At 38.4% G+C, this 27,798-nt stretch overlaps 1 protein-coding gene across 1 annotated transcript in view; it reads right to left on the reverse strand.

Moving 5' to 3' along the window:
• Window positions 1–15,336: 15,336 nt before the first annotated feature.
• CALCR (calcitonin receptor) overlaps window positions 15,337–27,798 on the reverse strand; it is a 144,098-nt gene continuing 131,636 nt past the window's right edge. Inside the window, exon 14 of the mRNA XM_001493688.5 lies at window positions 15,337–17,480. Coding sequence (XP_001493738.2) covers window positions 17,247–17,480 — 234 coding nt within the window. The 3' untranslated portion in view covers window positions 15,337–17,246. The remainder of the gene's footprint in view (window positions 17,481–27,798) is intronic.

Consider the following 27,798-nt stretch of genomic DNA (forward strand, 5'->3'; position numbering starts at 1 on the left):
TGGTGAGGGAGTGACACTTTATTTGGGGGAAATCAGTTCTCTCATTAACTGGGAACTTATCCACTTAAAAAGTGAAACTTCTTGGGGTAAGTTGTCCTTACAAAGGATGCAGGCAATTGCAGACTTTGAAACATTCTTGCAGATGTGAAGATCCAGTCACGTTTATTGTCTGTCTCTTATGAACAATTTTTAGAAACACAATAGACCCTTGACATGGTAGACTTTAAAACATACCATTTGGACACTCACAAGCAACCAAAGGATCAGAAATGTATGAGGCACAAATATGCTGAGGCACAGGTTTGAGTGATTTTTCTACTGGAAGGATAAGTGAGGAATGGTATTTCTTATCTGTATAGGTGGATTGGCCTACATGCAGCTTGGGGAAAACAAGGGCAGAGTTAAGTTATTAGAACTCAGGGACCCAAAGGAGAACACCTCCGCCCAACTCCACCCCAACACACACACTTTGAGAGCCAGTGCTTGGATCTCTGAGATGAAGGCACAAGCCAATGGTGCTGGAACCTTCGAGGGAAGCACTCAGCAGGTGTGCAGTGTGGTTGGTGCTGATGGCCTCTGGGGCCCACACTGCCTAGTGCTTGGATCACTGATGCAGAGCAGATGGCTGATATTCTGAGAGGTTTAGTGTAGCTAGTGCTGGGAGAAGCTGGAAGCTGGAGCTGGAGTGTCATCTGCAAGGGGGGGATGGGGTGAGGGGTAGGGGAGGATGCTGAGAGAATCTGGAAACCTTCCAATCACCGGTCAGTGACTCCCACTGACAAATCTTAATTGGAATCCAGCAGGCAAGGGAATCTGGGATGTGTAGTTTCCAGAGTTCCAGACTCAGCATCGCAGAGCAAATACAGAAGAGAGTGTTAGCATTGAGAGACAGTTAGCCAGTACCTCCTACAGTAGCCCTACCCCATCATCAGAAGTGTTGGCCAGCTTGCCCCAAGTCACAGCTTGGGGCTTGGGAGAGGTAGAAGGGTTGGGATTTTGGGGCGAGTATACGAGGATGGAAGAAGCCATTCTTTTTTCATGATATCAAGCTGCTTCTAAATGAAGAAAGCGTTCTTCTTTTAATTTGTTTTTATTAAAAGGAATATCAGTCAAGCACATTAAAAATGCAACATATCTCCATGATGGCACAACTGACTATCAATAGTATATGTACTTTATTGCTAGGATTGAATAAGGAGAAAATTTTTCATGGATGCTGTGTAATATGTACTATTGAAAGAACTGTGGTTCATTTTATTTTTATTTCAAATTTGAAATGGTATTTTATGAATGTAAGAGTAATATGTGCTTACTCTGAAGATTCGAGAAAAAATAGAAGTATTTAGAGAAGGAAATATGAGTCCCTGGATATCCTAGTCCATCAGCCAGGGGTAACCTCTGTCAACTTTTGGTAACTATCATTTCAGTATGGTATGCTGTAAAATAAAACAATCACTGTATTTATTTGTTAAATATCTATCTATTTAAAATAAAATGAACCTATTATATGATAACATAAATAACATATTCTAATAAAACAATTATATTTTCCAAACAAATTTTTCTAAAACAAAACATTTGGTGAGAAGAGCGGCATTATTTTACATTTTTGCATATCTCTTTAGCGACTGTCTTAATGAAGACAATTGGATTCTTATATTTGCTTCTGCATTTAATCTGTTGAAATATGTTGTTTTTGGTTGAGGTATATAAAGAAAATCTAGCCTCACACAGATATATACTAGAAAAAGAAAAAGAGTATTTTAAAACCTCTTTTGGATAATTGTGGATATTCTTTGACTCATAACCTACCCTCTTAAAGGTTAGGTGCAACGCAATGACTGTATGTATATTTTTTGAAGTTCTATCATTACTAAGGAAATGCTTCACACCATCATAGAATTATAAAGCCAGAGCGCTTCATTCCAGATGTGGAAACCAAGACATAGTATGTCACAGGACTAGGGTGAGAACACTGGTATTTGGACTCCAATTCCATGACCCTTCCAGCAGGCTCCACTTCACCTCAGGTTTAACTGTCATAGTTTTCTGCTTAAAGAAACCTTTGTTTTTCAAGAAAATGAAAATGTTATTTGTAAGCTGTATTTTTAAAAAATAATTGTTACTAAATTTCATTTTTCCTGTTTCCTGCTTGTGGTTCAGTTTTTTAAAGAAAGAGTGTAAGAGTGTTGGTTGGCTTTTGCAGACTCTGAATCAAGCATGCAGGACCTTCAGCTTCTCCAAGAAGTATGAGGCCGCACAGTGCAGCACCATTCTTTAACCGCTAGTAGGCTCTGAGATATTTTCCAAGCTGAGTAAGTCTTGCCATAGATACCTAACAGACAGAAATTACCATCTGGAAAATGTTTTTCTGTTAGAGTGCATTATGAAGTTACATTTATTCTTTAAAATTCTGTCAACTAGCAATTAACGTATCTAAAGTAGAAAATTTCTGTGTAATTGAAAATTCTTTTAGTTGTACTATTGTTCAGGAAGAATAATTTTAAAACATTTGGATTCTGCTTCCTTGGCTCATGATCCTAGTTTATTGTGTTGTTTTTTTCTCTTTTAGGTGATAAGATAGTGATTCAAAGAATAGGATAGAATGTAAATGTGACTCTCTCTTCTTTTTAAGTCCTTACTAATAGAGAAGGAAATCTCTTCCAGAGTTTTAAATGACTGGATTATTCAGCAACACTGTAAATATTTAGGATTCAGTAAAAGTCAATTTGGGTTTGGTTGCGAACTTATATTTGTAACGTTTGAGACCACATCCTTTTTGTGCTAATGTGATGTGTGTGTTCGATTCATTAGCACTCAAAAATCCACAAACATTATAAATTAATAAATAAGACAATTTCAAGCATGAAAAGTGTTTCTATTATAAAGATATGAATTTTGCCTTCCGTAAATGAAGTATGGCATGGGCTTACCTCCCTGACAATCTGTTCAGAAGTCTCAGAATTTGAACACTGTTCATTCCCTCTTTTGCTTCACATTCCTTTTGAGAAAATCCCTTGAACTTTAAAGAGAGAGAGAGGTGGGCTGGTCTTCTCTTCAGCTTCTATTTCCTTCTTTTTAGTTGAATTTCAAATCTGAAATGGGAATAAGAATAGCTGTTCTCTCTTAGTCAGAGTATCTCTTGCCACCTAGTGGTTGTGTGACTTTGAGCAAGTTAGCTGGCAGAACCTTACTTTTGTGAACCATAAAATGGGAATATATCTTCCTTGATATGGTGTTTCAGGGGATAAAATGAAATAATGTGTGTAAAGCACTTAGCATAGCATGTGACCAAAGTAAAACCTCATTTATCATTATTGATGGGACTCTCCAGATTTTCCAGGTGAAGCCATGTACTTCCTTCCCTCTGTCAAACATTCTAGTAGATGCCTATGGCACGCTGAATGCTCAGGGCCGGAAGCTATTCAAGAAGGTGAGGTCAAGAACCAACAGCATTGGCATCACCTGTGCAATCACTTGGCGTCACCCTGTTAGAAAGGCAGATTTTTAGGTCTCAAACCCAGACCTGCTGAATAGGGTTCTGCATTTTAACTATCCCCAGTTGATTCATAAACACATTAAAGTTTAAGAAGCACCATGACAAGTACACCTGCTCAAGAAATCTTTGATCCCAGATCATTTGGTACCAGTTGCACTTGCTTTTGTAATTACATAGTTTAACTAAGTATCACAGATAGCTAAATAAGAGTGTGAAAAGAGAGAGTTGTTTTTAACAAAACTAAGTTAAATGCTTTGGAACAACAATACTGATGAATGAGTTACAAAATTGCTGTTGAAGTAAATTTGGGTGAGACAACTGTAAAAGATTGGAAAAATCTATAGGATTTTGAGCTTTGAGATCTTCTCTTGCATGTTTTAGCTTCTACACTTCACTTTAAAGAAATTTAATACCTCTTAGTCATTGACTGGGGCCACCCTGACAGGAATGTGTGCTCAGCCCAAAAGATGAGGGCGACCTGGAGTTAACAGCTGGCAGTTGCCAGCTAACCACACATCTGGGCAGCCAGTCCTTCCTTACATGGAGAACTTGCAATATCTACAACATCCTAATCTCTTTTTTGTTAAATCTGCAAACCTATGGATACAGGCATGGTATAAATAAATAAGCCTATGAGACCAATGTCTTATTTACTTTGCTGGATGAAGATTCCTACAAATGTGAAGACTTTGAACATCCTGAGTGCAAAAATAATTTATACATTTTAATGACAAACATTCAATCATTCTCTCTGCATACCAGTCTCTATAAATATAGTCATCAACAGCCATACCCAGAGCTGTGAATTGAATCTTAACTGATTTTCAAATTATTGTGAATTTGCTAAGTAATCAAAATTCTGAACACAGATGGGCTCATTCAGGATGCATGATGCATATCTAAACCACTAAGGAAATATCCGAGCAATTTAGGAATGTGTCTTCCACCATCTCTACAGGTTTTACAGACTAAGAATAGCCAATGGAGAAGGATGTTTATCTGAAGCTTCTCTCACAGTCTCAAGGTTTCTCACATAAGGGCAAGCTGAGGTAGTAAAAAGAGTGACACTTGGAGTGAGAAGGCCTGTGTTTGAGAATAGCCTCTGTCATATAGTTCCAGATTTAATGTCATTAGGAAACTGATGATCACAATGTCTGTCTCACAGAAACTTTGGAGGGAATAAGGAAGTGGATTTGTTGACTCCCTGCAATGAGTCAGTAATTATATTTACTTATCTAGTTTAATTCTCAAGATGCTGTGAAATTAGATATCTACATTTAATAGTTGAGGAATATGACACAGTTACTAAGCGACAAAGATCAAATTTGAACCAAATTCTATACAATACTAGAAGCTGTGTTCTTTTCTTTATACCAATCTGCCTCCAAATAAGAAGTTTGTGAAGTTCATGTACATGTATGTTAATTAGTGTTATAAATAGAATGTCGCAATAGCACAATGTCTCAGTTTTGACTGAGACCACAATGGCCAAGAACAATCTGACAGTTGGCCAATATCCCCACAGAATATCCTAAAGCAAGAGGTTAGCCCACACTGGAGGTCCCAAGAGTAGTAAATTAGTTTCCCAACATTGTCCAATAACACAGTTTGAAAGTATAAAAGAGTTGAGGTAAAAGGGCCTTGGGAGAAGGGATTTCTCAGGAGAGTTGTAAATATTCAAGATGCCCAACTTATTCCCTCTCCCATCAATGGCAGAAGGAAGGTAGTTGTTTGTTCCCCGTTAAAACCAAATTAGAAATGCTGAAAGGTGAAACACTCAGAGAATAAAACTTGATATTCTTAAAGAAGCTAAAGAAAAGAGAAGACTAGTGTCTGACTTTCACCAAGAAGCCTATCACTGTGGACCTGGTTGAAGCTGCCCTGGCTAATGCCAGTGTGGAGAGGGTTTTTGTGCTTTCACTTCTAGTGGGGCAGAGGTGCATGATCTCCAAGGACCAAATGTGGACCCAGTTGGAAGGGAACCAGCCTAGAGTGAAGAGGTGACCCTATCAGAGGGAGTGGATGGTGGGAGAATGTCCACAGGTTAAGAGAATGTCAGCTGGTAAGACAGTCGTATGTCCTTCCCTCCACCCACTTCCATCAGAGGGGAGGACCTCTGAGGAAACTGCACTAGAAATAGCCAGAAAACTGTAGGTCCTATACATCCAGAGGGAGTACAGACAGATCACAGATGTGCCTACCATATAAAACCCTCATGCCTCCTAATCCTGCCTTCCCTGGACCCAGCCCTGAAGTGTGGTCACGGTGAGAGACCCTGATCAACACGCCCTTCCCATGCTGCCGTCGGCTCCGCAGATTCCAGGACTGAGGGACCTAGGGAGGGAAGACGTTTTAAGTTGAAAGAAGTTTGGAGTTAATGAGATTATTACACTGTCCTGAACATTTTAATTCCTGAAATAAGATTATTCTTGTGAATGAAAATGTGCCTTCCCAAAGCATCATCCAGCAATGTGGGAGAACCAGTTTACAGAATGAGTTTAAAGGAAATGATGAGAATGAATCAAAATGCTTGTGATTTCTCCCTACAGATGCCAGTTCATTCACATACAGGCTTTATTATTATTGTCTAAATATTAATGGACTATAATATATCATTTCTTTCAGCAGCCTTTTATAGTTTTAGTGTACAAGTCTCTTACCTCCTTGGTTAAGTTTATTCCCAGGTATTTTATCTTTTTGATGTTATCATAAATGAAAGTTTCCTTTTTGGATAGTTCATTGTTAGTATATAGAAATGCAACTGATTTTTGAATATTGATTTTGTATTCTGCAACTTTGCAGAATTTGTTTATTAGTTCTAACAGTGATTTGTGGAATTTTTAGGGTTTTGTACACACAGGATCATGTCATATGAACAGGGATAATTTTACTTCTCCCTTCTGATTTGGATGACTTATATTTCCATTTCTTGTTTAATTGCTGTAGTGAGGACTTCCAGCACTATGTTGAATAGAATCGGCGAGAGTGGCCATCCTTGCCTTGTTCCTGATCTTAGACAAAAAGCTTGCAGTCTTTTACCATTGAGTATAATGTTAGCTGTGGGCTGGTCATGTATGGCCTTTATGGTGTTGAGGTACCTTCCATTCCTAGTTTTTTGAGCGTCTTCCCTATAAAAGGGTATTGAATTTTGTCAGATGCTTTTTCTACTTTTATTGTGAGATCGTGTGATTTTTATCCTTTCTGTTAATGTGGTGTGTCACATTGATTGATTTCAATAAGGCTAATCATCCTTGCATCCCAGAGGATGTGCTGTTGTGCAGTTGAATTCAGTTTGCTAGTATTTTATTGAGGGTTTTTCATCTGTATTCATCAGAAATATTGGCCTATAGTTTTCCTTCTGTGTAGTCCCTTTGTATGGCTTTGGTATCAGTATAATGTCAGCCTCATAAAGTGAGTTTGGAATGTTCCCTCCTCTTCAATTTTTGGAATGAATTTGAGAAGGATTGGTGTTAATTCTATAAATGTTTGTTCTTGGTAGGTTGTACATTTCTAGGAGTTTATCCATTTCTTCTAGCTTACTCAATTTGTTAGCACTTAATTTTCTAGTCTCTTACGATCCTTTTCTTTCTGTGGCATCAGTTGTAATGTCTGCTCTCTCATTTCTGATTTTATTTATTTGAGTATTCTTTTTTTCTTAGTTAGTCTAACTAAAGGTTTGTCAATTTTGTTGATCTCAAAAAACTCTCTAAGTTTCATTGACTTTTCTACTGTTTTTCTCTTCTCTATTTCATTTGTTTCTGCTTTAATCTTCGTTAGTTCCTTCCTTCTGCTAACTTTGGACTTAGTTTGTTCTTCTTTTTATAGTTCCTTGAGATGTAAGGTTTGGTTGTTTATTTGATGTGTTTTTTTCTTTTTTAATCTTGGTGTTTACCACTAGCAACTTCCCACTTAGTACTACTTTTGCTGCATCCCAATAGTTTTGGTATGTATGTTTCATTTTCATTTATCTCAAGATAGTTTTTAAATTTTCTTTTGATTTATTCTTTGGTCCATTGGTTGTACAAGAGTGTGTTTTTTAATTTGCCCATCTTTGTGGATTTTCCAATTTTCCTTCTGCTGTTGATTTCTAGTTTCATCCCGTTGTGGTGGGAAAAGATAGTTGAAATTATTTCAGTCTTCTTAAATTTGTTAAGACTTGTTTTGTGAACTAACATGTGATCTGTCCTGGAGAATGTTCTGTGTGCACATGAGAAGAATGTGTATTCTGCTGCTGTTGCTTGGAATGTTGTCTATACCTCTGTAGACCAGACAGACCTCACAGGTTCAAGTCTTCTCTTTCCTTATTGACCTTCTGTATGGATGTCCTACCCATTATTGAAAGTAGGGTATGGAAATAAAGTAGATTTATTTTTTTCCTTTGAGTGGACCATGTTTCCCTGCTTTTTCTTGTGCCTTGTAACTTTGTATTGATATCCATGTCTTTGAAGAAACAGCTACCTCTCCCAGTCTTTATGAGCTGGCTTTGTACAAGGAAAGACCTTCACCATTCAGTCTAGCTAGAAATTCTGGGGGCCTCTCAAACCTATTCTGTTGATGCATCTTTTCTGGATTTCTGTGCATAAATTCTCAATTAGACAGATTTGAACTTCTTTTTCAGGAGCTTGTAATCTCTTACTCCTTCTAGTGTCTCTCTGCAGTACTGCAGGTTCTCTGGAACTGCTGCACGCCTCTGAGCTTTCTTTTGTTCTCAGTAGCCCTCAGGCTTATAGACTATTCTGGGTTCTGGTCAGTGCTTCTAGTGGGTGAGACAGAAATAAGTCTCTTGGTCAACCCTCCCACCCCAAAGCTGCAACGTTGGAAGTATGCTCCAACTTTTTTCTTCCCCAGGGAGAAGCTATTGCTGAGAGTTGTTTAATGACTTTCCTGGACTAATTCTGTTTTTAGTTAATTTTCAGAGTTCTGAAAATGTTGACTTTTTGACAACTTTTGCCAGTGTTCTCATTGCTTTTATTGAGACGCAGATTTTTGGAAGTTCTTACTCTGCCATTCTGGATGTGTCTATCCTCTATTTTGCCTTCATTCTTAAAAGATGCTTTCAGTTAATGCATAATCTAGATTAATACTCATTTTATTTTATCTTATTGGTTCTATCATTCTACTGTCTTCTGGCTTCCATTATTAATGTTGAGAATCAGCTTTGTAATTTCATCATTAGAAATTGGTCTGTTTTTCATAATCGGCTGCTTTTTAAGAGTTCCTACTTTTGGATTTCTGTGGGCTTAATCTGTATGACTCGGTGTGAATTTCTTGTTATTTACTCTTCTTGGTTTTTGTTGGGCTCCTTGTGTCTGTGGATTGATGTGTTTCAAGTGTTATGGAAAATTCTAAGCCATTATCTCTTCAAATTTTATTTGCAACCCACTCTCTTTCTCCATTCTGTTTGCAGCTCTGGTTAAATATATGTTAGACCTTCTCACATCCCTTAGCTTCTCTTCTACCTACTTCTTCTATCTATCTGTGTGTGAACTCTGGATATTTTCTTCTCACTCTTCTTCCAGTCCGTGAATACTCTATACCTCTGCCTAAGTCATCTACTGTATCTCAAATATTCTTGTATTTTTTATTATAGAAATTACATTTGATTCTTTTACCATATTATTACACTTTTTATAATTTTTTATCCTTTGCAGATATTGTCAACTTTTTTTGTATGTTTAAACATGGTCAGCAAAGTTGTTTTATAGTCTACGTAACAGCAATTTCAATACCTGATGTCTTTGCAAGTCTCTTCTTTTCCAGTTCTTCTCATAAGCCTAGTTCCTATGTACCTAGTCTTTGTGTGCTGTACAGCATGTTTGAATTTTTTTGACTGTTAATAAAGCTTATACTTTCTTTTAACTGAGCATTTTTGTTTGCTTTTGCTGGGCTTTTGTGCTTTAGCACAAGTAGGGAGCACAAGTGTTTCTGGAGAACTTAAAGGAAGTTCAGGAGTTGAAATTTGCTAGTTTTCCTGGAGAGTGGAATGGGATATAATTCCATAAGAGTTATTTCACTTTGATTCACCCTCATCCTGAATCCTGACCGTGTAGCCTTTTGGGGATGCCAGCTAACTGTGGGGAAGGATTTCTTTTCTGTCTGCTGGCTGTCTGTCTTCTCTGTCTGTCAAAAATAAGGTTCACATTGGCAAATGCCCTCGGGGTGTGAGTGGCTTCTGAGAGCACTCATCTTTCACTTTTGATTTGTGTGCTTTGTTTCTTCTTATTTTGACTTTTATGTTTTTAACAGGATGATTTTAATATTTTGTCAAAGTTTTAGTTGTTTTCAGAGACAGAATTAATCTGAATTACCTAATCAGTCACTAATAGAACTAGGATTCCAGCTGTGCATATTTCTTCATAATACACTGTATCTTGCTCAGAGAACTTCATGGACACCATGCTGATTTTTTTAGATGGTCTTTTCACCTTCCTCATCAGGTCCACTCTTGGTGCTATAGGCAGATCAATGATTTTTCCACACGTTCTAAATATACTCTTCTGGCCTTCCACTCCTTCAATAGTTGAGTTTTTAATTTTCGTAAAATATAAAAGTCATCACGTCTTTCTATTGCTGTTGTTTCTCCACCTTTCTGTAACAACCACGTGACAGTACTTCTCTATTTGTGTTAATATTTCTGATTCATTTTGGTATGCCTAGACTTTGCATTGTTATATAGTCTTTGTAGGATAAGAGAATTATTTCTGACTTCCCTCCCAGATAATTTTCTATGAAACAGACCCTATTCGTCTTCTCTGATTCTACTTTGTCTCTCATGCTGGGTCCTCCAGAGAAGGTTTTGGAGCTGTATGTGTGCACTGTTATTCCTCTCTTCCTCACTTTTAAGTTCAAAGATTTCTTGGTTTTACCAGTAGGTTTTCTGCCCAATAAAATCCTCTCAGCCTTTAGGATGGGCAGGCAGTCCCACAGCAAGGCCTCAATGTACTGTTGTAATAAGTTTCAGAAAACCAAATTCTATTTTTCACTGATATGCTCAGATTGAACTCCTCTCATTCTATCTTCTTTCTCTGCCAAGCTACTACCTTCGTTTGGAAGAAGAGATGAAAACAATCTGTGCTTCCAACACCCTCAATTCTTACCTAAACCCCTCTGACAGGAAACATTTTTTATGACATTACTTTTCATTCTTATGGGATTAAAAAGAACATGTCTGGTGCATTTAATGAGCCTTGGCAAGCTTTTGTCCAGGACTTAGACATATGCTCTAAGAAGCCAATTATCTTAGGGCACATTATGCTATGAGACAGAAATCTACTGAAACTATTTCAGGGAAAAGAGGGATTAATTGTAAGAATACATGGTGTTATAAGATCCAATTGTTGGAAATACAGCCAGGTCTCTTGAGAGTTAGAAAGTAATCAGGCAGCTATTGTTTCCATTTCTCTCCCCACTACCCTTCATCATGGTCTCTTGTCTCTATTCTGTCAGTGTGTCTATTTTGTACTGATTCTCTTTCTGATTTATCAGTGTATATATGGCTAAAAATGGCTGCAAACTCAGAATCTTTGTGGACCTATATCTCCAAAATCCATCACCATATAATAAATAGTTTCTATGTCTCTTAGTTAAAATCCTGAGAGAGAGATTTTGATTAGTTCAGCTTAGATTAGGTGTCTGCTGTGTCCAATGTGCTGTGGCAAAGACGGTGAGGTCATCTGGTCTGAACATAGTAGACGGAATCTCTTAGACGGTGGACTAGATGGAGAGGTAGTGATCGGTTTATCAGTACATCAACATACTCACTCTTCTAGAATAGAGAGAAATGTATCCATTTTTAAAATGCATGAAGTGCCTTCTTTGATTCAGTTATTTCAACACATATACTAAGTGCAGGTGTAGGTAGGTTATTTCTTATTATTAGTTGACTTTTAGATTGGTGGGTTTTTGGTTGTTTCATCGTTGTTGATTAAATGCTTCAGTTTCACCCTCCTTGACCACGTAGCTGTCACACAAATCAGATCAAGCGTTGTTTTTCCTACGTGTGTTTTTCTAGGCACTAAGCTGCAAACTTGACTTTGCTTCCTTTCTGAACTTTCAGGATTATTTTCTTCTATTCTTTCTAGTCTTCCAATAAACTGGAGGAGGGTTGTTTTTCCCCAAATCAGGATATTTGCTTGCTTCTAAAACATTTATCATCTGTGAACTTTTGAATCAAACAAACATACTACTCACTTTGCAGGTTCCCCTCTCTCACAAGATGAGGTACAGACCTTTGTGGTTCTCCCTGGAAATGCTCCTTTAGGACTTTTGTGCTGCCCTGAGAATATCCTGTGGACACTGAGACCAGCAATGAGGACCGTTGCTGCAGGTGGTGTCCCAGAGCAGCAGAGAAGGTGTAGAGCAGAACGCAATAAAACTCTTTCCTCCATCCTATTCTTTATTGCCTGTGGCCTTTAACTGGTCTCTAGGCTCCTTCTCCCTTCCTCCAAATGCACAGTGGTTCAAGAAGCCTAGAGTTTCTCTTTTTTATTTCTTTTTTCCTTTTTCTCGTTAAATACTAATTTCTGAAATGCATGTGTCCCCTCTGTTTCTACAGCTTCTGCAGGGTTGATATCTGGGGAAGGAGCCAGCAGCCCTAACTAGTTTGCCATCTTGGCTGGTCCAACAGTTCTTCCAAGCTTCTTTCTCCACTCTCTACCTCTCTTCATCACCTGACGCCTAGTTATATGGGTGAATGAATATTCATGGTCTTCACCATCGTATCTATTCAGGCCTCCATTTTTGAAAACCCTTAAGTGTAAGTCTTATTACAGACAGTGCTAAAAACAGCTCTGCCTGCTCTTACTCAGCTCTTCAGCAGGCCTCAAATTAGGCCTGGTGTGTCCATTAAGAGACCATGGAAAGTTTCCCCAAACACATTTTGTCTGCCAAATATCTGCGTGTAGACCACATCTGAAGTGGAAAAGCTGCAAACCAGCTCTATGTGTAAAAAGATCTCTGGCTAGAGAATGAAATCATCACTATAGAAAGAAACCCTTCAAACTATAGAAAGATGAATTTCATTCAAAGTCCACTTATATTGGAAGGAATCTATGGACCACGAATTAAGTTAATTTTGAGCTGAAACGATACATGTTGCAAATAATCCCTGTCCTGTCAACCAACAGGAAACAACTATCTGGTATCCTGAAACTGAAGTCTTGCTTTGAGAGGCAAGATGGTGTAGTAGGGCCAACCAAGAGGGCAATTTAAAAAGCAGAGGCATTGAGTGATCTTGATTCAAATTCTTTCTTAGCCACTTACTAATTATGTGTCTGTGGTGGACACATTATTCGACTTCTCTTCCACTTAGTTTCCTCATCACTAAAATGAGGATAAAAACAGGTTTAGTTGTTATAAAGAGCAGGTGAGCTAATGTCTATAAGTATTTTTATTGACAACAGTGTTTCAATAATCGGTGTTCCTTTCTTTTTCTTCTTAAATCATCTCTGTTTAAGGGATGTTCTCCATAACTTTAAGCACCACAATAGCCCTCTTGTGATGACAGCATACAGAAGCTATAATGGGTAGCTTACACTACATGGGTGCAGTGGAGAAATGCTTGCTGCCTTGAGAATAACCCCTACCCTGATGGGAAAAGATTTCAAGAGTTTGCAGCTGTCTGTATGTTTGGGTGCAGGGCCTCTGTGTGAGAGATCAGTGTGCCAGCTTTGATCAGCCAGTCTGGCAGGGTTAGATGGACAGATTTCCTGATCTATTCTGAATTTTTTTTTTCCCGTTAAAGACATCTCAACTGGTTTTATTGAATTTCTATTCAGCACTTCACTAGTAACACTAATTATCTGTGGATTAGTTCAGTAAAATCAATTTCTCATAAGCTTAAGCTTGGAGTGAGGTGTCTTGTCTCCACTCTCAAAATAACAAATGGAGTTTCCTTCTGAGTGTGCCTGATTGCTTTTCTAAATATGGCTTCTGATCTCCCCTCTTCAGGAATAATCTTATTTTAAACTCCAAAGTGTTTTAACTCCTATGATAAGCAGTTGAACTGTAATCTAGCCAATGGAAGAATCACTATTTTAGACCTTGTTTGTGAAGAAAATGAGTCTTTACTAAGGCTTTCTGCAGAGATCTTGTTCTGAGAATGTTTCTTATAACTTGAGCTGTCTTGCCCAGTGCCAATGAGGAAAGATCACACTCAGCTACCACCTGCAACCACATTCACTTTGTTCTTCCACTCCAAAGATATCAGTGGTTATGGTTTTAGGATAATGGTTCACTTGGCAAGTTTTGATTTTTACCATTGACACAGACAAGAAGTCACCACTGCAAAGAAACTTTGCCATAATAACTAGTATTAATTGATATTTGTTGTATAGCTGAATGAAAGGTATGTGAAATGTCTGTTGAATCAATGATAATGAATGAAGGAATGAATGAGAAGGGTTGGAGCTCCATGATGATAGTGTTTCTGTCATTCCTTTTTTAATATCTTTCCCTCCTTCAGTGACCATGATATTCATGTGCACCCAAAGGGCTATTTTGGATCACTTTGTAACAGGGATCAAAGCAGGTGGGCAACTTGATCTGAGTTGATGTTACCCTCCTGAAGAATCATTTTATGGTGTGAGGGAAAATTACTTTTGTTCTTCAAGATCCCGAGAGTGATAATATCTATTTTATAGCCCATTGGAACACAAAGGGAAAGACGCAGCCCTGATGTATTCTTTCTGAAAAAGTTCTCCAGATCTCATGCGGCCAAGAATTTTGGATGCTGTCACATAGTGTAAGAACCTACAGATTGCTCCTGTTCTCCTTTATTAGTCCATCACTCTTCTTATTTAATCCTCGTTCTTTCCATTTCATGCTTTCCAGATCTGAAAATCTTTCTCATAGTGGCCTTTATGCATTCTAATGATGTTTAACTATTTTCCTTTTATCCAGCCTTAGTCTCTCTCCCAAACTGTATTAAAAACTCAATGATTGTTGGGGCTGGCCTGGTGGCATAGGGGTTAAGTTCGTGCACTCTGCTTCGGCAACCTGGGGTTCACAGGTTCGGATCCCAGGTGCGCCAAGTGCGGACCTACATACTGCTCATCAAGCCATCTGTGGTGGCATCCCGTATACAAGATAGAGGAAAATTGGCATAGATGTTAGCTCAGCTACAATCTTCCTCAATCAAAAAATGGAAGATTGGCAACAGATGTTCACTCGGGCCAATCTTCCTCACCAAAATAAATAAATAAATAAATAAATAATTGTAACAATTCTAATGATCTGATATGATGTTGGACACTTCAAGTCTGGTCACAGAATAATGAAAAAAACCCCAAAGAACAATAAAAGGATGTGATAGTTTCTTGCCCTAGATTTCTTTGCCATGCTTCCCAAACTTGTGCAATATAGATTGACAGTTGTGTGTGGTTATGGCATCATCAAGGGTGTGAGAACTGTGCTTTGGAGTTATGAAGACTGAAGATGGTTATACTGACAAAGATAATAACCTTGATGTTTTTGCACTTGGTTTTCCTTTTTTTGAAAAGATTTTATTTTTCCTTTTTCTCCCCAAAGCCCCCCAGTACATAGTTGTATATTCTTCATTGTGGGTCCTTCTAGTTGTGGCATGTGGGACGCTGCCTCAGCGTGGTTTGATGAGCAGTGCCATGTCCGTGCCCAGGATTCGAACCAACGAAACACTGGGCCACCTGCAGCGGAGCGCGCAAACTTAACCACTTGGCCACGGGACCAGCCCCTGCACTTGGTTTTCTAACCTATACTTTTGGATTATCCTTCCTCATCCTGTAATACAAGCAAGATGGGATGCAAGCAGTTCATGGCTGAAATGAAAAAGAGAATAAAAAGAACTTGGAATGAGTAGGAGATGAGATGAATGAATGAAAAGATGAAGAATATATTTCTTTAGAAAAATATGCAAATATACAAGTTTTTGCTTATAACATACTCTGTATTAATTTATACATATACATGGCATAAGCATGTCACATAATTTTGGCACTGTAGTACAATTCTATGGTAAGCTGTTTTGTTGTCATCAGCCCCTACTAGATTAGCACAATAGCATCTAGAATATTTCAGCAATAGATTATCACATTTGTACTAGAGCTGCCAGAAATACTCTGTTTTCCATGTTTGTAAACAAAAATAGGAACACCACTACATAAACACTGTGATTGGAAAATACCTTCTTTTGACTCCTCCCTTACATTCAGTAGAGGAGACTTCAGCTACTTTAGTATCCAAAATGCATTTTCATCGAAGGAATATAGTTTTCTTTGGGTGCACTAAATATATAACCAGAACAAATCAATTTTTTTCTTTCTACAACTAAATCACTTCTGAAAGGCAGTGGCATAAGATGACACAGGTGAGACAAGGTTTGGAGGGTTTCAATATATCGCCTCACTTAAGCACACAGATTAAATAACGGTAACTCTGATTACTGTTGCGAGTTCAGAAATTAGTTTCAGGTGCCAGTAACGATACTAGTTTATTCAGGGATTTTCAAAGATTTTATACTGAGGAAGTAAAGAGACATGTGAGAATATAATATTGAGTTTTAATGAGAAACTCTACTTCTATTTTAAATGAATTGGTATAAGGTTAAATTTGTAGCAGGTCCTTTTTCTCCCCTTCCTGTTTTGCTAATAGCGGCAAACAAGAGGTCAACTACCAACTGACTTCTAATTAGCCCTCGTGAATCTTCCTGGAAAAGACTAAGATCTTGTTAAGGTTTGAAGCTGCGTGGAAGGCAGTTAATGGATTTATATGGAGTCTTTTAATTACCAGTCTTCAATTTATCTTCTACTGCTAGATAGCACCCAAGGGCAAGAGGTAATCTGCTTTACAAACCTTGGAGTGATTTGCTTTATAAATCCTGGAGTTTAGGAAAATGGAAAACTCTCTTTAAAGAGAGTATTCTCTTTCATTAGGAATTATAGTTTTGGCAGTTTTGTGAAAAATTTAGGGTGGATTCTTTGCAACCTCCCAGTTTATAAATGTCAGCCACCAACGCACCGAAGGCCAATTCCTTACAGCAGTTAGGCTTGCCCAACGGACGGGATTAGCCAAAGCCAAGCTGAGCATCTGATACTAACAAACCAATGAGCAAGTTGGTCTATCTTAGGTTTCGAGCAAATTGACTCTCAATTTCTTTTTCATTCAAAGTATTAAGTCTTCCTGCCAAAGGCAGGTCTTTCCCCACATCCTCAGTCATCTCTGTATCAGAAAGCCACTTGTCTTGCAGAGGTCATGTTGTAATTTGTGTGGTTTACATTGTGTTGATGGTAAAACATCTGAGTAACATCAGAATTGATTGAAATAAAAAAAATTAAAAATCAGATCTATAGCCAAATACAGAAATATTCTAATTCAAAGTCTAGAGTTAAAAAGAAAAATATTGACAGTGATTTTAATTTTTCAAAGGTAAAAATGGCTCAAGATTAACAAGGAGCACCCTGTTTCTGAACTAGGTCAATTTAATTGTGTTTTTCTTGGATACTTTGCTTGCATTACTATGACATCTGCATCTCAGTCCTGGATGAAAGATGGAGTTCACAAGTGTTGCAGTGGGAGACTCCATTCCTAGACTGTCTCCCACAGCAATAGTACCAAATATAACTTTCTTCAAATTCACTATGGACAAATTCACTTAATAATTCTTCACAAATGATATGTTCGACTCCTGGGAGGATGGGAATCACTTTAAATGCATGGTCTGTTTTTCTCCCAGGAGATGAAGGCTCAGTGATCATGATGCTGTATTTATTCACATTCAAGCGGATGACTCTTGCTCTATGATTTCCAAAGCGATGACCTCAGCACCCTCGCCACCTAGGTTGTTGGCGAGTTCGTTCCTCGGCTCCTGATGGCAGATGTAAACAGGGATATCACCGGCCTCAGCGGAGGCTGCAGCGTTGGAAATGGAGCGGTTGTTGGTGCGGCGCCCCCAGCGCTGGTTCCACTGGGTCTTAAATTGGGCCCAGTGACGCTTCACGGTAGTCTGGACCTGGAAGAGAAGCGGGTGACTTATTTTCATGTAATTGTCAGAAATGACTCAAGCCGAGTTTATGAGCACTGTTCTTGGAGCTAATAAGAGGTTAAAGAGGTTGAACTGTAATTCTGGTCTGAAGGGCTGTGTGGCATATGCTCTGGCTGTGGAATATACCATCTCGGGAGAAGCATTTGTGAGTTGCAGAACTGAGTTACTTGCCTAAGCTACCATTGGCAAGGTTATTTGCTATTCTGAGCAAAGGTTTCTTTAGCTCTTATGTGGAATGAATGAAATTAGATCTGGTTTCACCCTCAATATGGCATACGTGTCATATTAGGGAGAAAGATTTTGAAAACTTTTTACCTGCTACCACCTCTGATAAGGTAGAAGCTTTTATCTAAATCTACTCATTATTGGTCATGGAAATATATATGTAAACCATAGCACAGTGGGTTTTATGATAATGGCCTCATCCTGTCAATTTTCCTTTATCCAATATGGCTTGAATGGGGTGTGCCAGATAAAACTCTGATTAATGGAGTGACAACCATTTAAAAATGAAATTTCAATCTCTTTCTATTGAAAGACTAATATGCAAACAAACTTAACAAACTTGCTTTATAAATATGATAAATTCTATATCAAACACAAGAGGAGGAGAAGATGCTAGCCAGGGTGCTCCAAACATAAAAACTACAATAACCACAACTGAGAACAACACAGGTGGTAAATTTGCTTGTCTAGCTCTGCTTTTTACAGAACTGAATTCAATTTAGTAAAGTTCATCTTTCCTGTTGTCTCCTAACTTCTTGCTTTTCTTTATAGCTGTTCAAAAGTAAAAAATAAGAGATTATTGCTATAATATCTACTCTATATTTCTGAGAGTTTCTATTGCTCAGTACCTAAGACAAGCTTATATACAAAATACTTGCATTGATTTATTAATACATCCTTAGTTTATTTGGCTGCCAAATTTAAATATAACACCTAAACTTTATGGGGCACATGAAGGGAAATCTGGAAATAATATGATGTGACACAAATCACGTAACAAGTTGATTGTGGAGAGCCATTTCATCTCCTCTACATTTGCATGGATCTGAAAGAAGATATAAACAATAGTACAACCTATTAATGTTGTAAAGCTGTATGTATGACATAAGGCTGAATGTTTCTGTGGCAAATACATTTTTTCTGTATGTAGTAGAGTAACAATCTTTCCAGGTAATTATTAGTATTTGTCATATAATTTTAAATATTTTACTCAGGAAAACGCAAAACAGTCAAATGATTCATTGAAAAGCAAGTCAAGAGGGTATGAAACCTGTAGTTGGAGAGATTCATTTTCATACAGCGGTGCAGCTGTAGGGTTCAAGATGACAAATGACAGAATAATTTGTAATCTGATATTTGGAATACTAGTCTCTCCAAATTACAGAGGCAACAAACTCTGGTTGTTTTTTTTTTTTTTTTTTTTGAGTGCTTGAGTGCAAAGCACTTTATATCTAATTTTATTTAAAAGAGACAAAGACAAAAACTTTAAGTGGCTTGGGTGAGCTGGTTGCCATGCAGCTGAACTTTGCATTGACCAAAGCCATACAGGGGAGTAAAGGATGGCCTGAGAGCTTTAGCTACTATTTATTGAGGGTTCACCATGTGCCATATGCCAAGCACTTGATTAGTATTAATATATTTAATCCTCGCCACAGTCCTATTCTCTTCACTTTACAGATGACGGCTGAGGTTGTGTAATGTGTCCATGGTCAGACAACTGGAATGTGGCAGAACCACAGACCCAGGTGAAGCCCATGGCTCCTGACCCTGCCACTTGGCCACAGCACACACAGTAGAGAGCTGACCATTATGTTTAGAACTGAACTGAAGACAGGATTTATTTCTTGTGGTCATTGCACAGGTAGGACGACAGCATCAAGTGCTCAAGCATATGCTCCAAAGACTGTGCCCTGTGGGTTTGAGTACCAGTTTGTTTGCTGCATGGTTTTTTCTTTAACTTCTTAGAGTTTTCTCCTTTGTAAAAAGGGGGTCATAACACTAATTCACAGAGATATTGATAAGATTTATTGAGGTTGTTTAAATCACCCAGAGTGGTGCTGGTGCATGGCAGCAGTAATTCCCTTCTTTTTCTCCTCTTTTCTCTCTACACTGACCACCAAGGATTTTCCAATCAACGTGGCTGAATTTGAGAGAGTCAAGTATCTCCCTTATTATTATCTAGCACTTTCAGGATCCTGTCTGGCTCAGTTCTTCATTAGGGGTGTTTACTGATTGAAAATTGATTCATGCATGTGTTTCGCCTCCTGTGGTTTGCTGAGCACATTACTAGAAGATGCACAAGTGGAAGCTGCAATGTTGAGAGAAAAGGCTGGATTGGCAGAATGGAAGAGGTAGAGGTGAGGAAGAATGGAACAGTGAAGAAGCAAATCAAGCAGGACAGTCTGTCTACATCTAGTGCTGAATAACTGAGCATTGACTAGTTTGTTAACCCTTTGAATATTTCTGTCATGAGGTCAGGACACACAGAGAAGACAAGGTCTGAAAGATTAAGTCGTTTTACTCCTTCTAATCAAAACAATATGCTCCTTCACACACTGGCTTCTTGCATTCAGCTATTGCCATTCAAAATAGCAACGGGGTGACGTACTCCAAATGGGCTGAACTTGATCAGGGTTACTCTCTTCAGGAGAAGGAATTCAATCCACATCAAAAGTGACCTGAAGGCTTGGTCTGATGGTTTTGTGTTTTAGTTATTTCCCCAAAATGCTTCCATTTCAGTCACTCAGCCAGGCACATATGGGGGGATTTAATATCCAGCAAGAGCACTTGGACACCAGGCCTAGAGTTGTGTCAGTGGGAGGAATGGAAAATTCCCATCATGCCAGTGCTTTTGCCTGAGTTGGCTCATCTCTCTGCCAAAGTGGTTCTTAGCCACTTATTGCCGTGACCTTAATTTTCCAAACTGCCTCTCTCTCCCTCTGAGTTGTATCACTTCCCATCAGGCCTCTGCTCACTCTGTTCCCTCTGCCTGGAATGCCCTTCTCTTATTCTTCACCGGTGCCCAAACTCCTTTTTCAGGACTCAACTCTACTGTCATCCCAGGAAACTTTTCTTGTCTCCTTAATACAGAGTTAGAAGTCTCTTTTCTGTGCTCTTGTTGCACTTGTCCATGTCTTCACGATTGCTCTTACTACATTATATTGCAATGATTCATTATGTTTCTCTCTCCTTCTGTACAGTAAAATCCTTAAGAGCAGGACTCACATCTTATTCATCTTTGTATTCCGAGAACCTGTCATGCTGTTCGGCATATAGCAGTTATTCAACAAATATTTGTTGACTGTTTGTCAACATCCATTTTAGAATGAGTTCATAACTTTTTCAGTCAAGAAAATAATCATCCATGACTATATTATAATTAGTGTGTTGGTATCCAGTGGTATTAGGGTTGGGGTGCTGAAAATGTCTAGAGTGAACCTGAGAGAGATACTGAAGTTTTTTTCACACAACTCAAAACTGAGTTTTGATATAAGACTTAGCATCGGTGTTTTTTGAGCGCTTGAATTCCTCCCTGAGGTGAATTGTAAGCGATTGGACGTTAGATCATCTACAACCATTAGTAGATTGTCTCTCATGCTGTGGTATATGTTCGTGGGAATTGCTCTTGAGCTCCCATGGGTTGCTACTTTTGGAAATTATCAGAAGCAAACACTTGTCATATTGTATCAGCAACCAACTGGGCAGCAGAGAAAGGTTGTCATCGGGTAACATCACACCACCCTTCCATTCCTTTTCCATCTATCAGATCATTTCACTGGGTCTCATTTGATGTGCTGAAAAAAAGTATTGAACTTTGGATCAAGAAACTGACTCTGCCCACATGAGCAATGTAATCTTGGGCAGGATAGTTAACCACTCTGAGACTCCTTCCTTCAATACAACTCTTCTACCTATAGTATATATCAGAATGGCTTTTAAGCTACAAAGTACCGTGCAGGGTGGCTACTATTATTATTAGTATTACTATACTGTTATTAAGGTAGGATGCTGACCTTAAGTCTTTAGACTAAAATGAAACTCTTCTGTCATATTTTTTTTTGGAGGGTGGTGGTGCTAAGAAAATAAAAAGAATCTTAATTACACACATAGTTCCTGATATCACATTTGATTGTCTCTCAAACATTCTAAACTGGGTCTCCATAAAAAATGCTGTATAACCTGGGCTTGCCACGTCCTGTGAAGTATCTGAAGTTGACGTAAATGAGCGAGTTTCCTCACACTCTGGTTTGCGCTGGGAAAACGGGGGTGTTGGATCTTTTGGGAAAAGGGAAGAAAATACTCTCAGTGGGAAGATCATCTCTAGGAATATGTTTTCAAATACAAGTGCATTTATTAAAGTATGAATGAGTAAGTAGTTCAGACTCTCCTCTTCCAGCTTTCCCTTCGTCCTCCACACCACTCCCCAGGACGATCCTTTGCTTCCCAGTCTAGTTTCTGGACTTTTGCTTTGTAATCTGTGCAGAAGGGAGTGCTACAGAATTCAAGAGCGACTAGACTGATTATATCAGAAAGTATTGATATGAAACCACAAACTGAATATATCTGGGAAAGAGCATCCCTAATGAGTTATACTTTTAGATAAAACATGAGTAAATTTTACTTTTCTCTTCAAGAATCTAGTAAATATTTAAATTGCTTTCCAATTCTCTTTGGGACTTTGGATTTGGATTTCTTTACAATGCATTATCCTGTTGTGACTAGACAAGAGGTGGCTTGACTTCATTTGGGTTGTACTGTCTATTAAAGGTAGGTCCCCAAACGCCAGCTTTATAACCTAGGAACCATCAAACGCCCAGGAATTAGGAAGTATACTGTTAAGGAATTAGGAAATATACTGGTTCAGCATATTTTTGGAGAAGCAATGTCCCCAGACAAAGGGAGCTGATAGTTTCTGTGGATTCAGCACCTCTCAAATACCGACATTGTCTGTATAGCTAAAACTTACACTCACATTTAGAGGTATGTGAGGCAGACAGTTACAAGTTTGGAGTGAGTTTGCAAAAGTGCCCAGCAGAAAAAAAACAAGTTTTTGTTTCACCTCACCTGTCCTTTTAAAATTATCCCCATTGGCATATCCATGCATATTAATGAAGAACCCAGTCCCACATGAGGCCCAAGGGTTTGAAGTCTATTTTAATATTTAAAATTATTATTACAGAAATGTTCATGGCCATCTATAATTGTATTACAGAATTATAACCTATCCTCTTGTGTGGAGATGGCAATCTGCTTCAGTTTGCAAACCAGATATAGAAGAATAGGCAGGTTCGGATCCTGAGCGTCGACATAGCATTTCTCATCAAGCCATGCTGAGGCAGCGTCCCACATAGCAGAACTACAGAGACTTACAACTAGAATATACAACTATGTATTGGGGGGCTTTGGGGAGAAGGAGAGAAAAAAAAAGATTGGCAACAGATATTAGCTCAGGGCCAATCTTTTTTTTTTTTTTTTTTTTTTTTGAGGAAGATTAGCCCTGAGCTAACTGCTGCCAATCCTCCTCTTTTTGCTGAGGAAGATTGGCCCTGAGCTAACATCCATGCCCATCCTCCTCTACTTTATACGTGGGATGCCTACCACAGCATGGCTTCTGCCAAGCAGTGCCACGTCCACACCCGGATTCCGAACCGGCGAACCCCGGACCGCCGAAGTGGAACGTGCACACTTAACCGCTGTGCCACTGGGCGGCCCCTCAGGGTCAATCTTTAAAAAACAAAAAAGAATAGACCCTTCACAGCATGTAGAGGACACTTCAATAATTACAGTTTAATAAGGGCAATTATCTCCCACAATACCACAGGTTGAGCCTAATGCTGCTTTGATCACAAGAATAAGGGCATTGAATCTGAAAGAAACAGGGAGACGTTTGTCGCTCCCCAAAGGCATCAGAAATATTAGGAGTTGCCAATGGGATAAGTGTAATTTGAATTGTGTAAATTCATCACTTATTACAATAACTTTAAAATATAGAGCCGCTCTGGTCCGACAGTTTGAAGACGTAATTATTACGCCTGGCTCTAGTATTAACAGTTGTACAAGGTTGGGATATTTGGGTCTCAGTTTCTACGTTTATGAAAAAGAAAACCAGGTTGGAGTCTTCTTGGCTGGATTTGCATGTATTTGTCTTTGGCCTTTGTTTTCCAGTTCAGTTCATTATAAGCCCCTGCTGCTATGTATTGCTGAATTAAAGGTCAGATTTATCCCAGAAGTTTTGATTCAATGAATGAAAGGATTTCAAGGCCTGCTCCTCCATACTTCACTTGCTGCCATCACAACTCACCAGACCTGTTGCAAACTGAATTTAAGATAAAAAATCGTGGGTTTTAAAAACACTTTAAATTCACTTGGAAGTTAAAAAGTAATTGCATGCTTTAAATGTTTTCATATGACTTTTCAAGGCTGGATCCCTATTAAGCCCTAGTAATTAGATGCTGAAGGATACTTCTGAATATTGTTCACAGAGTTGCAACTGATATTTTTTCACCTTTTTAAAGGACATTTCAGCAAGCTCTCTACTGGTCTTTATCTTACAGAATTTTTACCTTATAAAATTTCTATGCTCTATGGTGAGAGATAATTGAGTACTTGAAGATTACAAGATCAAGGCTGTCTAATTCCATTTCACTGCCTACTTTCCTATGTTTGGGGAAGATTTCTTGTTCTAAAAGACAACAATACATAAGTGTAATCTATGATCAGGTTAATATTTTTGAAAATATTTAACACTGTATTTCTTAAATAACATTGCCCTGCATCTCCCTCATTCATTAAGGCAGAGTCATTCATTGCTTGAAGAACAAAGTAGATTCTGTCTAGAGCAATGCTTCTCAAAGTGCGGTCTCCAGCTCAGAAGCATTAGCATTAGCATTACCTGGGAACTTGTTAGAAATGCAAATTCTCAGTCCTACTGAATAGGAAACTCTGCTGGTAGGCACCCAGCAATATCTGTGTTTTAACAAGCTTTCCAGGTGATTCTGATGCACACTGAAGTTTGAGAATACTGGTGTAGAACAAAGAAATCATTGCTTAGCTTTGAGTCCCAAAGCTGATTTTCTTGACTCTCTAGAAAGACAATGGTTTTGAAAACCAGGTTTTATTGAGTAAGAGGAAGAATTTCTAAACAGAAAAGCCTATCTTTGCATATGTTGAGAAAACTTTACTGGTCTGAAAATAGATTTTACTAAAAGCCATAGTATAGAGAACATGCAGGATATGATATAGGGAGAGTCCCTCACAGACAGAAAGGGCAAGGGGCAAGTGCAGAGCCCTTCCAGTCCTGAGAGGAAGAGAGAGATGTATAGAGACACAATGACTTTGCATTTCCCCTTCATGGTGGGAATACCTGGGAAAATGAGGAGAAGAAAGAAAGCAAGGAATAATAGAAACACCCCAGTAAAGCAGGTCTTTCTCTTTGATTCTGAGAGCACAGTCCTGAAAACTGAGAGCCCTGTAAAGAGTCCCACATTTGGCCTGGTACTATGGCCAACATGGTGCCTGAGCCGAGGCTAAGGCACGTGCTGAAGGCAAATTCACAGACCCTTCACAGAGTGAAGAAAGGAGCCCACGTTCCCGGGCTCCTCAGGTGGCTTGGAAGAGAGAACTAGTGTATCAGAAAAGGGCTGGGTCCAGGTCAAGGAGGCCAGAGAGTGAAGGGATCTCCAGGGTCGTCAAAGTGAGGGGAGCCACATGAACTTCAACAGGGGGTGTCAGCATAATACGTGGTAACCACCTGCACCTTTGGACAAAGGGTTTTGAATTAAGTATTTTCTAGAAAGAGACTGTTGTAAACTATTAGAGGCTGGTGGAATGGGCTCTTCAAAGCAAGATAAGTTATAGCAAATAAACAAAGTTTTAGTTTTCATCCACTCCAATTTGTGACTGTTAAATTGAGATCCTTCTGATCAAGTTACTTTGATCTACAAACTATTTTATCCACAATGTATGGGCACTAGCAAGACAGGAAAGAGAGAAAATCCACTGTGTGTTGTTAGCACTCACTCTTAAGTTTTAAGCCACTGCTTGGGAGAATGGGACATCTTTATAGCTGTAATCATCTTTTTTGAGGTCTCTTAGATGCTTAATAATTTACTGAAATGTTTGGATAGTCAATGTCCATGCTCTCGGAAGAGCTGTAGGAAATGGGTGATACATTAGCATGCTTTCCTGGTCATCTCCTGATTCCTATTACTGTAATTCTCAAAATTCCTTCCCTGTTTCTGATCTACCAATTGGCTATCTGATCCATTTCCATAGGAGGAATCACTGATAACATACAAATAATAAATAAAAATTAAAACTTCCATCTTCACTGTACAACTGACATATTAGCCTGCTAAATCTCTACTAAAACTTAATATTCAGCCAGGTGAAGCTTGACCACAACCGTATCTCAGATGCAGTTGGAAATAATGCCCTGCATGTATGAGTGCCCTACCTAGGTTTAATGTTGTAAGACAATACATTCACAGAAAGCCCAGCTGAGACCCAGATGCCTAAAATCCATGGGGTTGTAATATGATATTTGGCATACTACACAATTTGTATATTATTAGAAGTGTCACACTTGTACCTTCCCCAGTAACAGGACCTTAATTAAAATGGAGATGGTTTCTTTACTTCAAAAATCAGAGACACTCAAATACAGAGATACTCAAATGAACTAGAAACATTTAATTGTTAGGAGTACCTCTGGGTTTGCTTTCTATGTCTGATACTTCAAAGACAGCATCATAGTTAAGATAATAATTACAGTCATGTGCCACATAATGACATTTCAGTCAACAATGGATGGTATATATGAAGGTGGTTCCATAGATTAGTACCATATAGCCTAGGTATGTAGTAGGCTATACCATCTAGGATTGTGTAAGTACACTCTATGATGTTCGCACAATGACAAAATTGCCTAGCAATGCATTTCTCAGAACGTGTCCCCATGGTTATGCAAAGCATGACTATATTGAGGTATTTTTACAAAAGCATGCAGTCCTCTCATGTTTTCAAAGCATGCCCTTTCTGAACCTGATTTTTATATTAGGCATATTTTGATATTATTTTAGATGAAAGAATTTATTTTGTATGCCACCCAGAACAACTCAAAAGGCAGAGATATGCATTCACAGAAATTGATATAAAGGTGGGGTGACCTAAGCCCTATTTACTTATTAGTTTTGCTATTCTTAAAAAAAAAAAGGAAGAGACTTAACAGCTGGCAACAGAAGGATGTTTTTTCATTTCTATCCCAAGCCTCTAGTCTACTCCTAGCAATAGTGAAGGCATAATGTTTTTGTTGAGTGAAGAAATGAGTTGATGGGTGAATGGATGAAGGAAGGAATAAAATATGCCAGTTGAAAGGGAGAATAGGAGCAACAAAATTCTTGTGATGTTAGGATTGGAGATGAGTAATAGGTCACAAGCAGCAAAAATATTATAGGTGTTCACTAGATATTGTTTAACTGAAGAAATAAAGAATAGAGAATCAATTAAAAATCAATTGATAATGGTTAGAAAATGTTTCTAATTACTAACAGGCAAATAATATGTTGATCTCTTAACAAAATGTGATTTGCTTTGGTATAGAATTATTCTTAATTGCAATTAATTTAAAATTATCAGAAATACTTTAACATTAAAAGTTATGCAGTGAATAACTGGAGAAAGTGAACCAATAAAGTCTCAGGGAGGAATCATAGACATAATGCAGGGCAGTGGAAATTTACCTAATTAAGGATCAGGAATTTGAGTTCTAGTTCTGGTTGTACAACTAAGATCGTGGCATTGGGTAAGTCACGTGATCTTTTTGGAGTTTAGATTTCTCACCTGAAAAATGAGGAAGCTTTTGAATCATGTTCCCTGAAGCCCTGGCAGTTCTTTGGGCCAAATTTTAGCGGCTCCATTTTTATGTTTTACAAGCTGGGCTCCTAGGCAAGAGTCCATTGGAAGAAAGCATACTCTGGCAAAAAAAACCCCTGAAAACACTCGCCTCATGCATCTCTAGATTTTCCTGATCTAAATATTGAGATAATAAGTGTCTTATTTGAGAATTCTTTTTGAGTCTTAACTTTAGGATGATTTTCAAAATGTTTTATAAGTAGTATGACATGGTGCTTCACAACTGGAAAAGAAGGTAGTGAACCAGTACAAGTTGACTGGACATTGGCTCTGCCTTGGTGAGGAGTTGGGTCTTCCAAAGGGAACAGAGGCATGACTTCTCTTCCTATGGGAATCCAGAACAGCTGTCACTATTGCTGCTCAGGGT

This window comes from Equus caballus, chromosome 4 (assembly GCF_041296265.1).
Source record: "Equus caballus isolate H_3958 breed thoroughbred chromosome 4, TB-T2T, whole genome shotgun sequence".
In the NCBI taxonomy this organism is placed as follows: domain Eukaryota; kingdom Metazoa; phylum Chordata; class Mammalia; order Perissodactyla; family Equidae; genus Equus; species Equus caballus.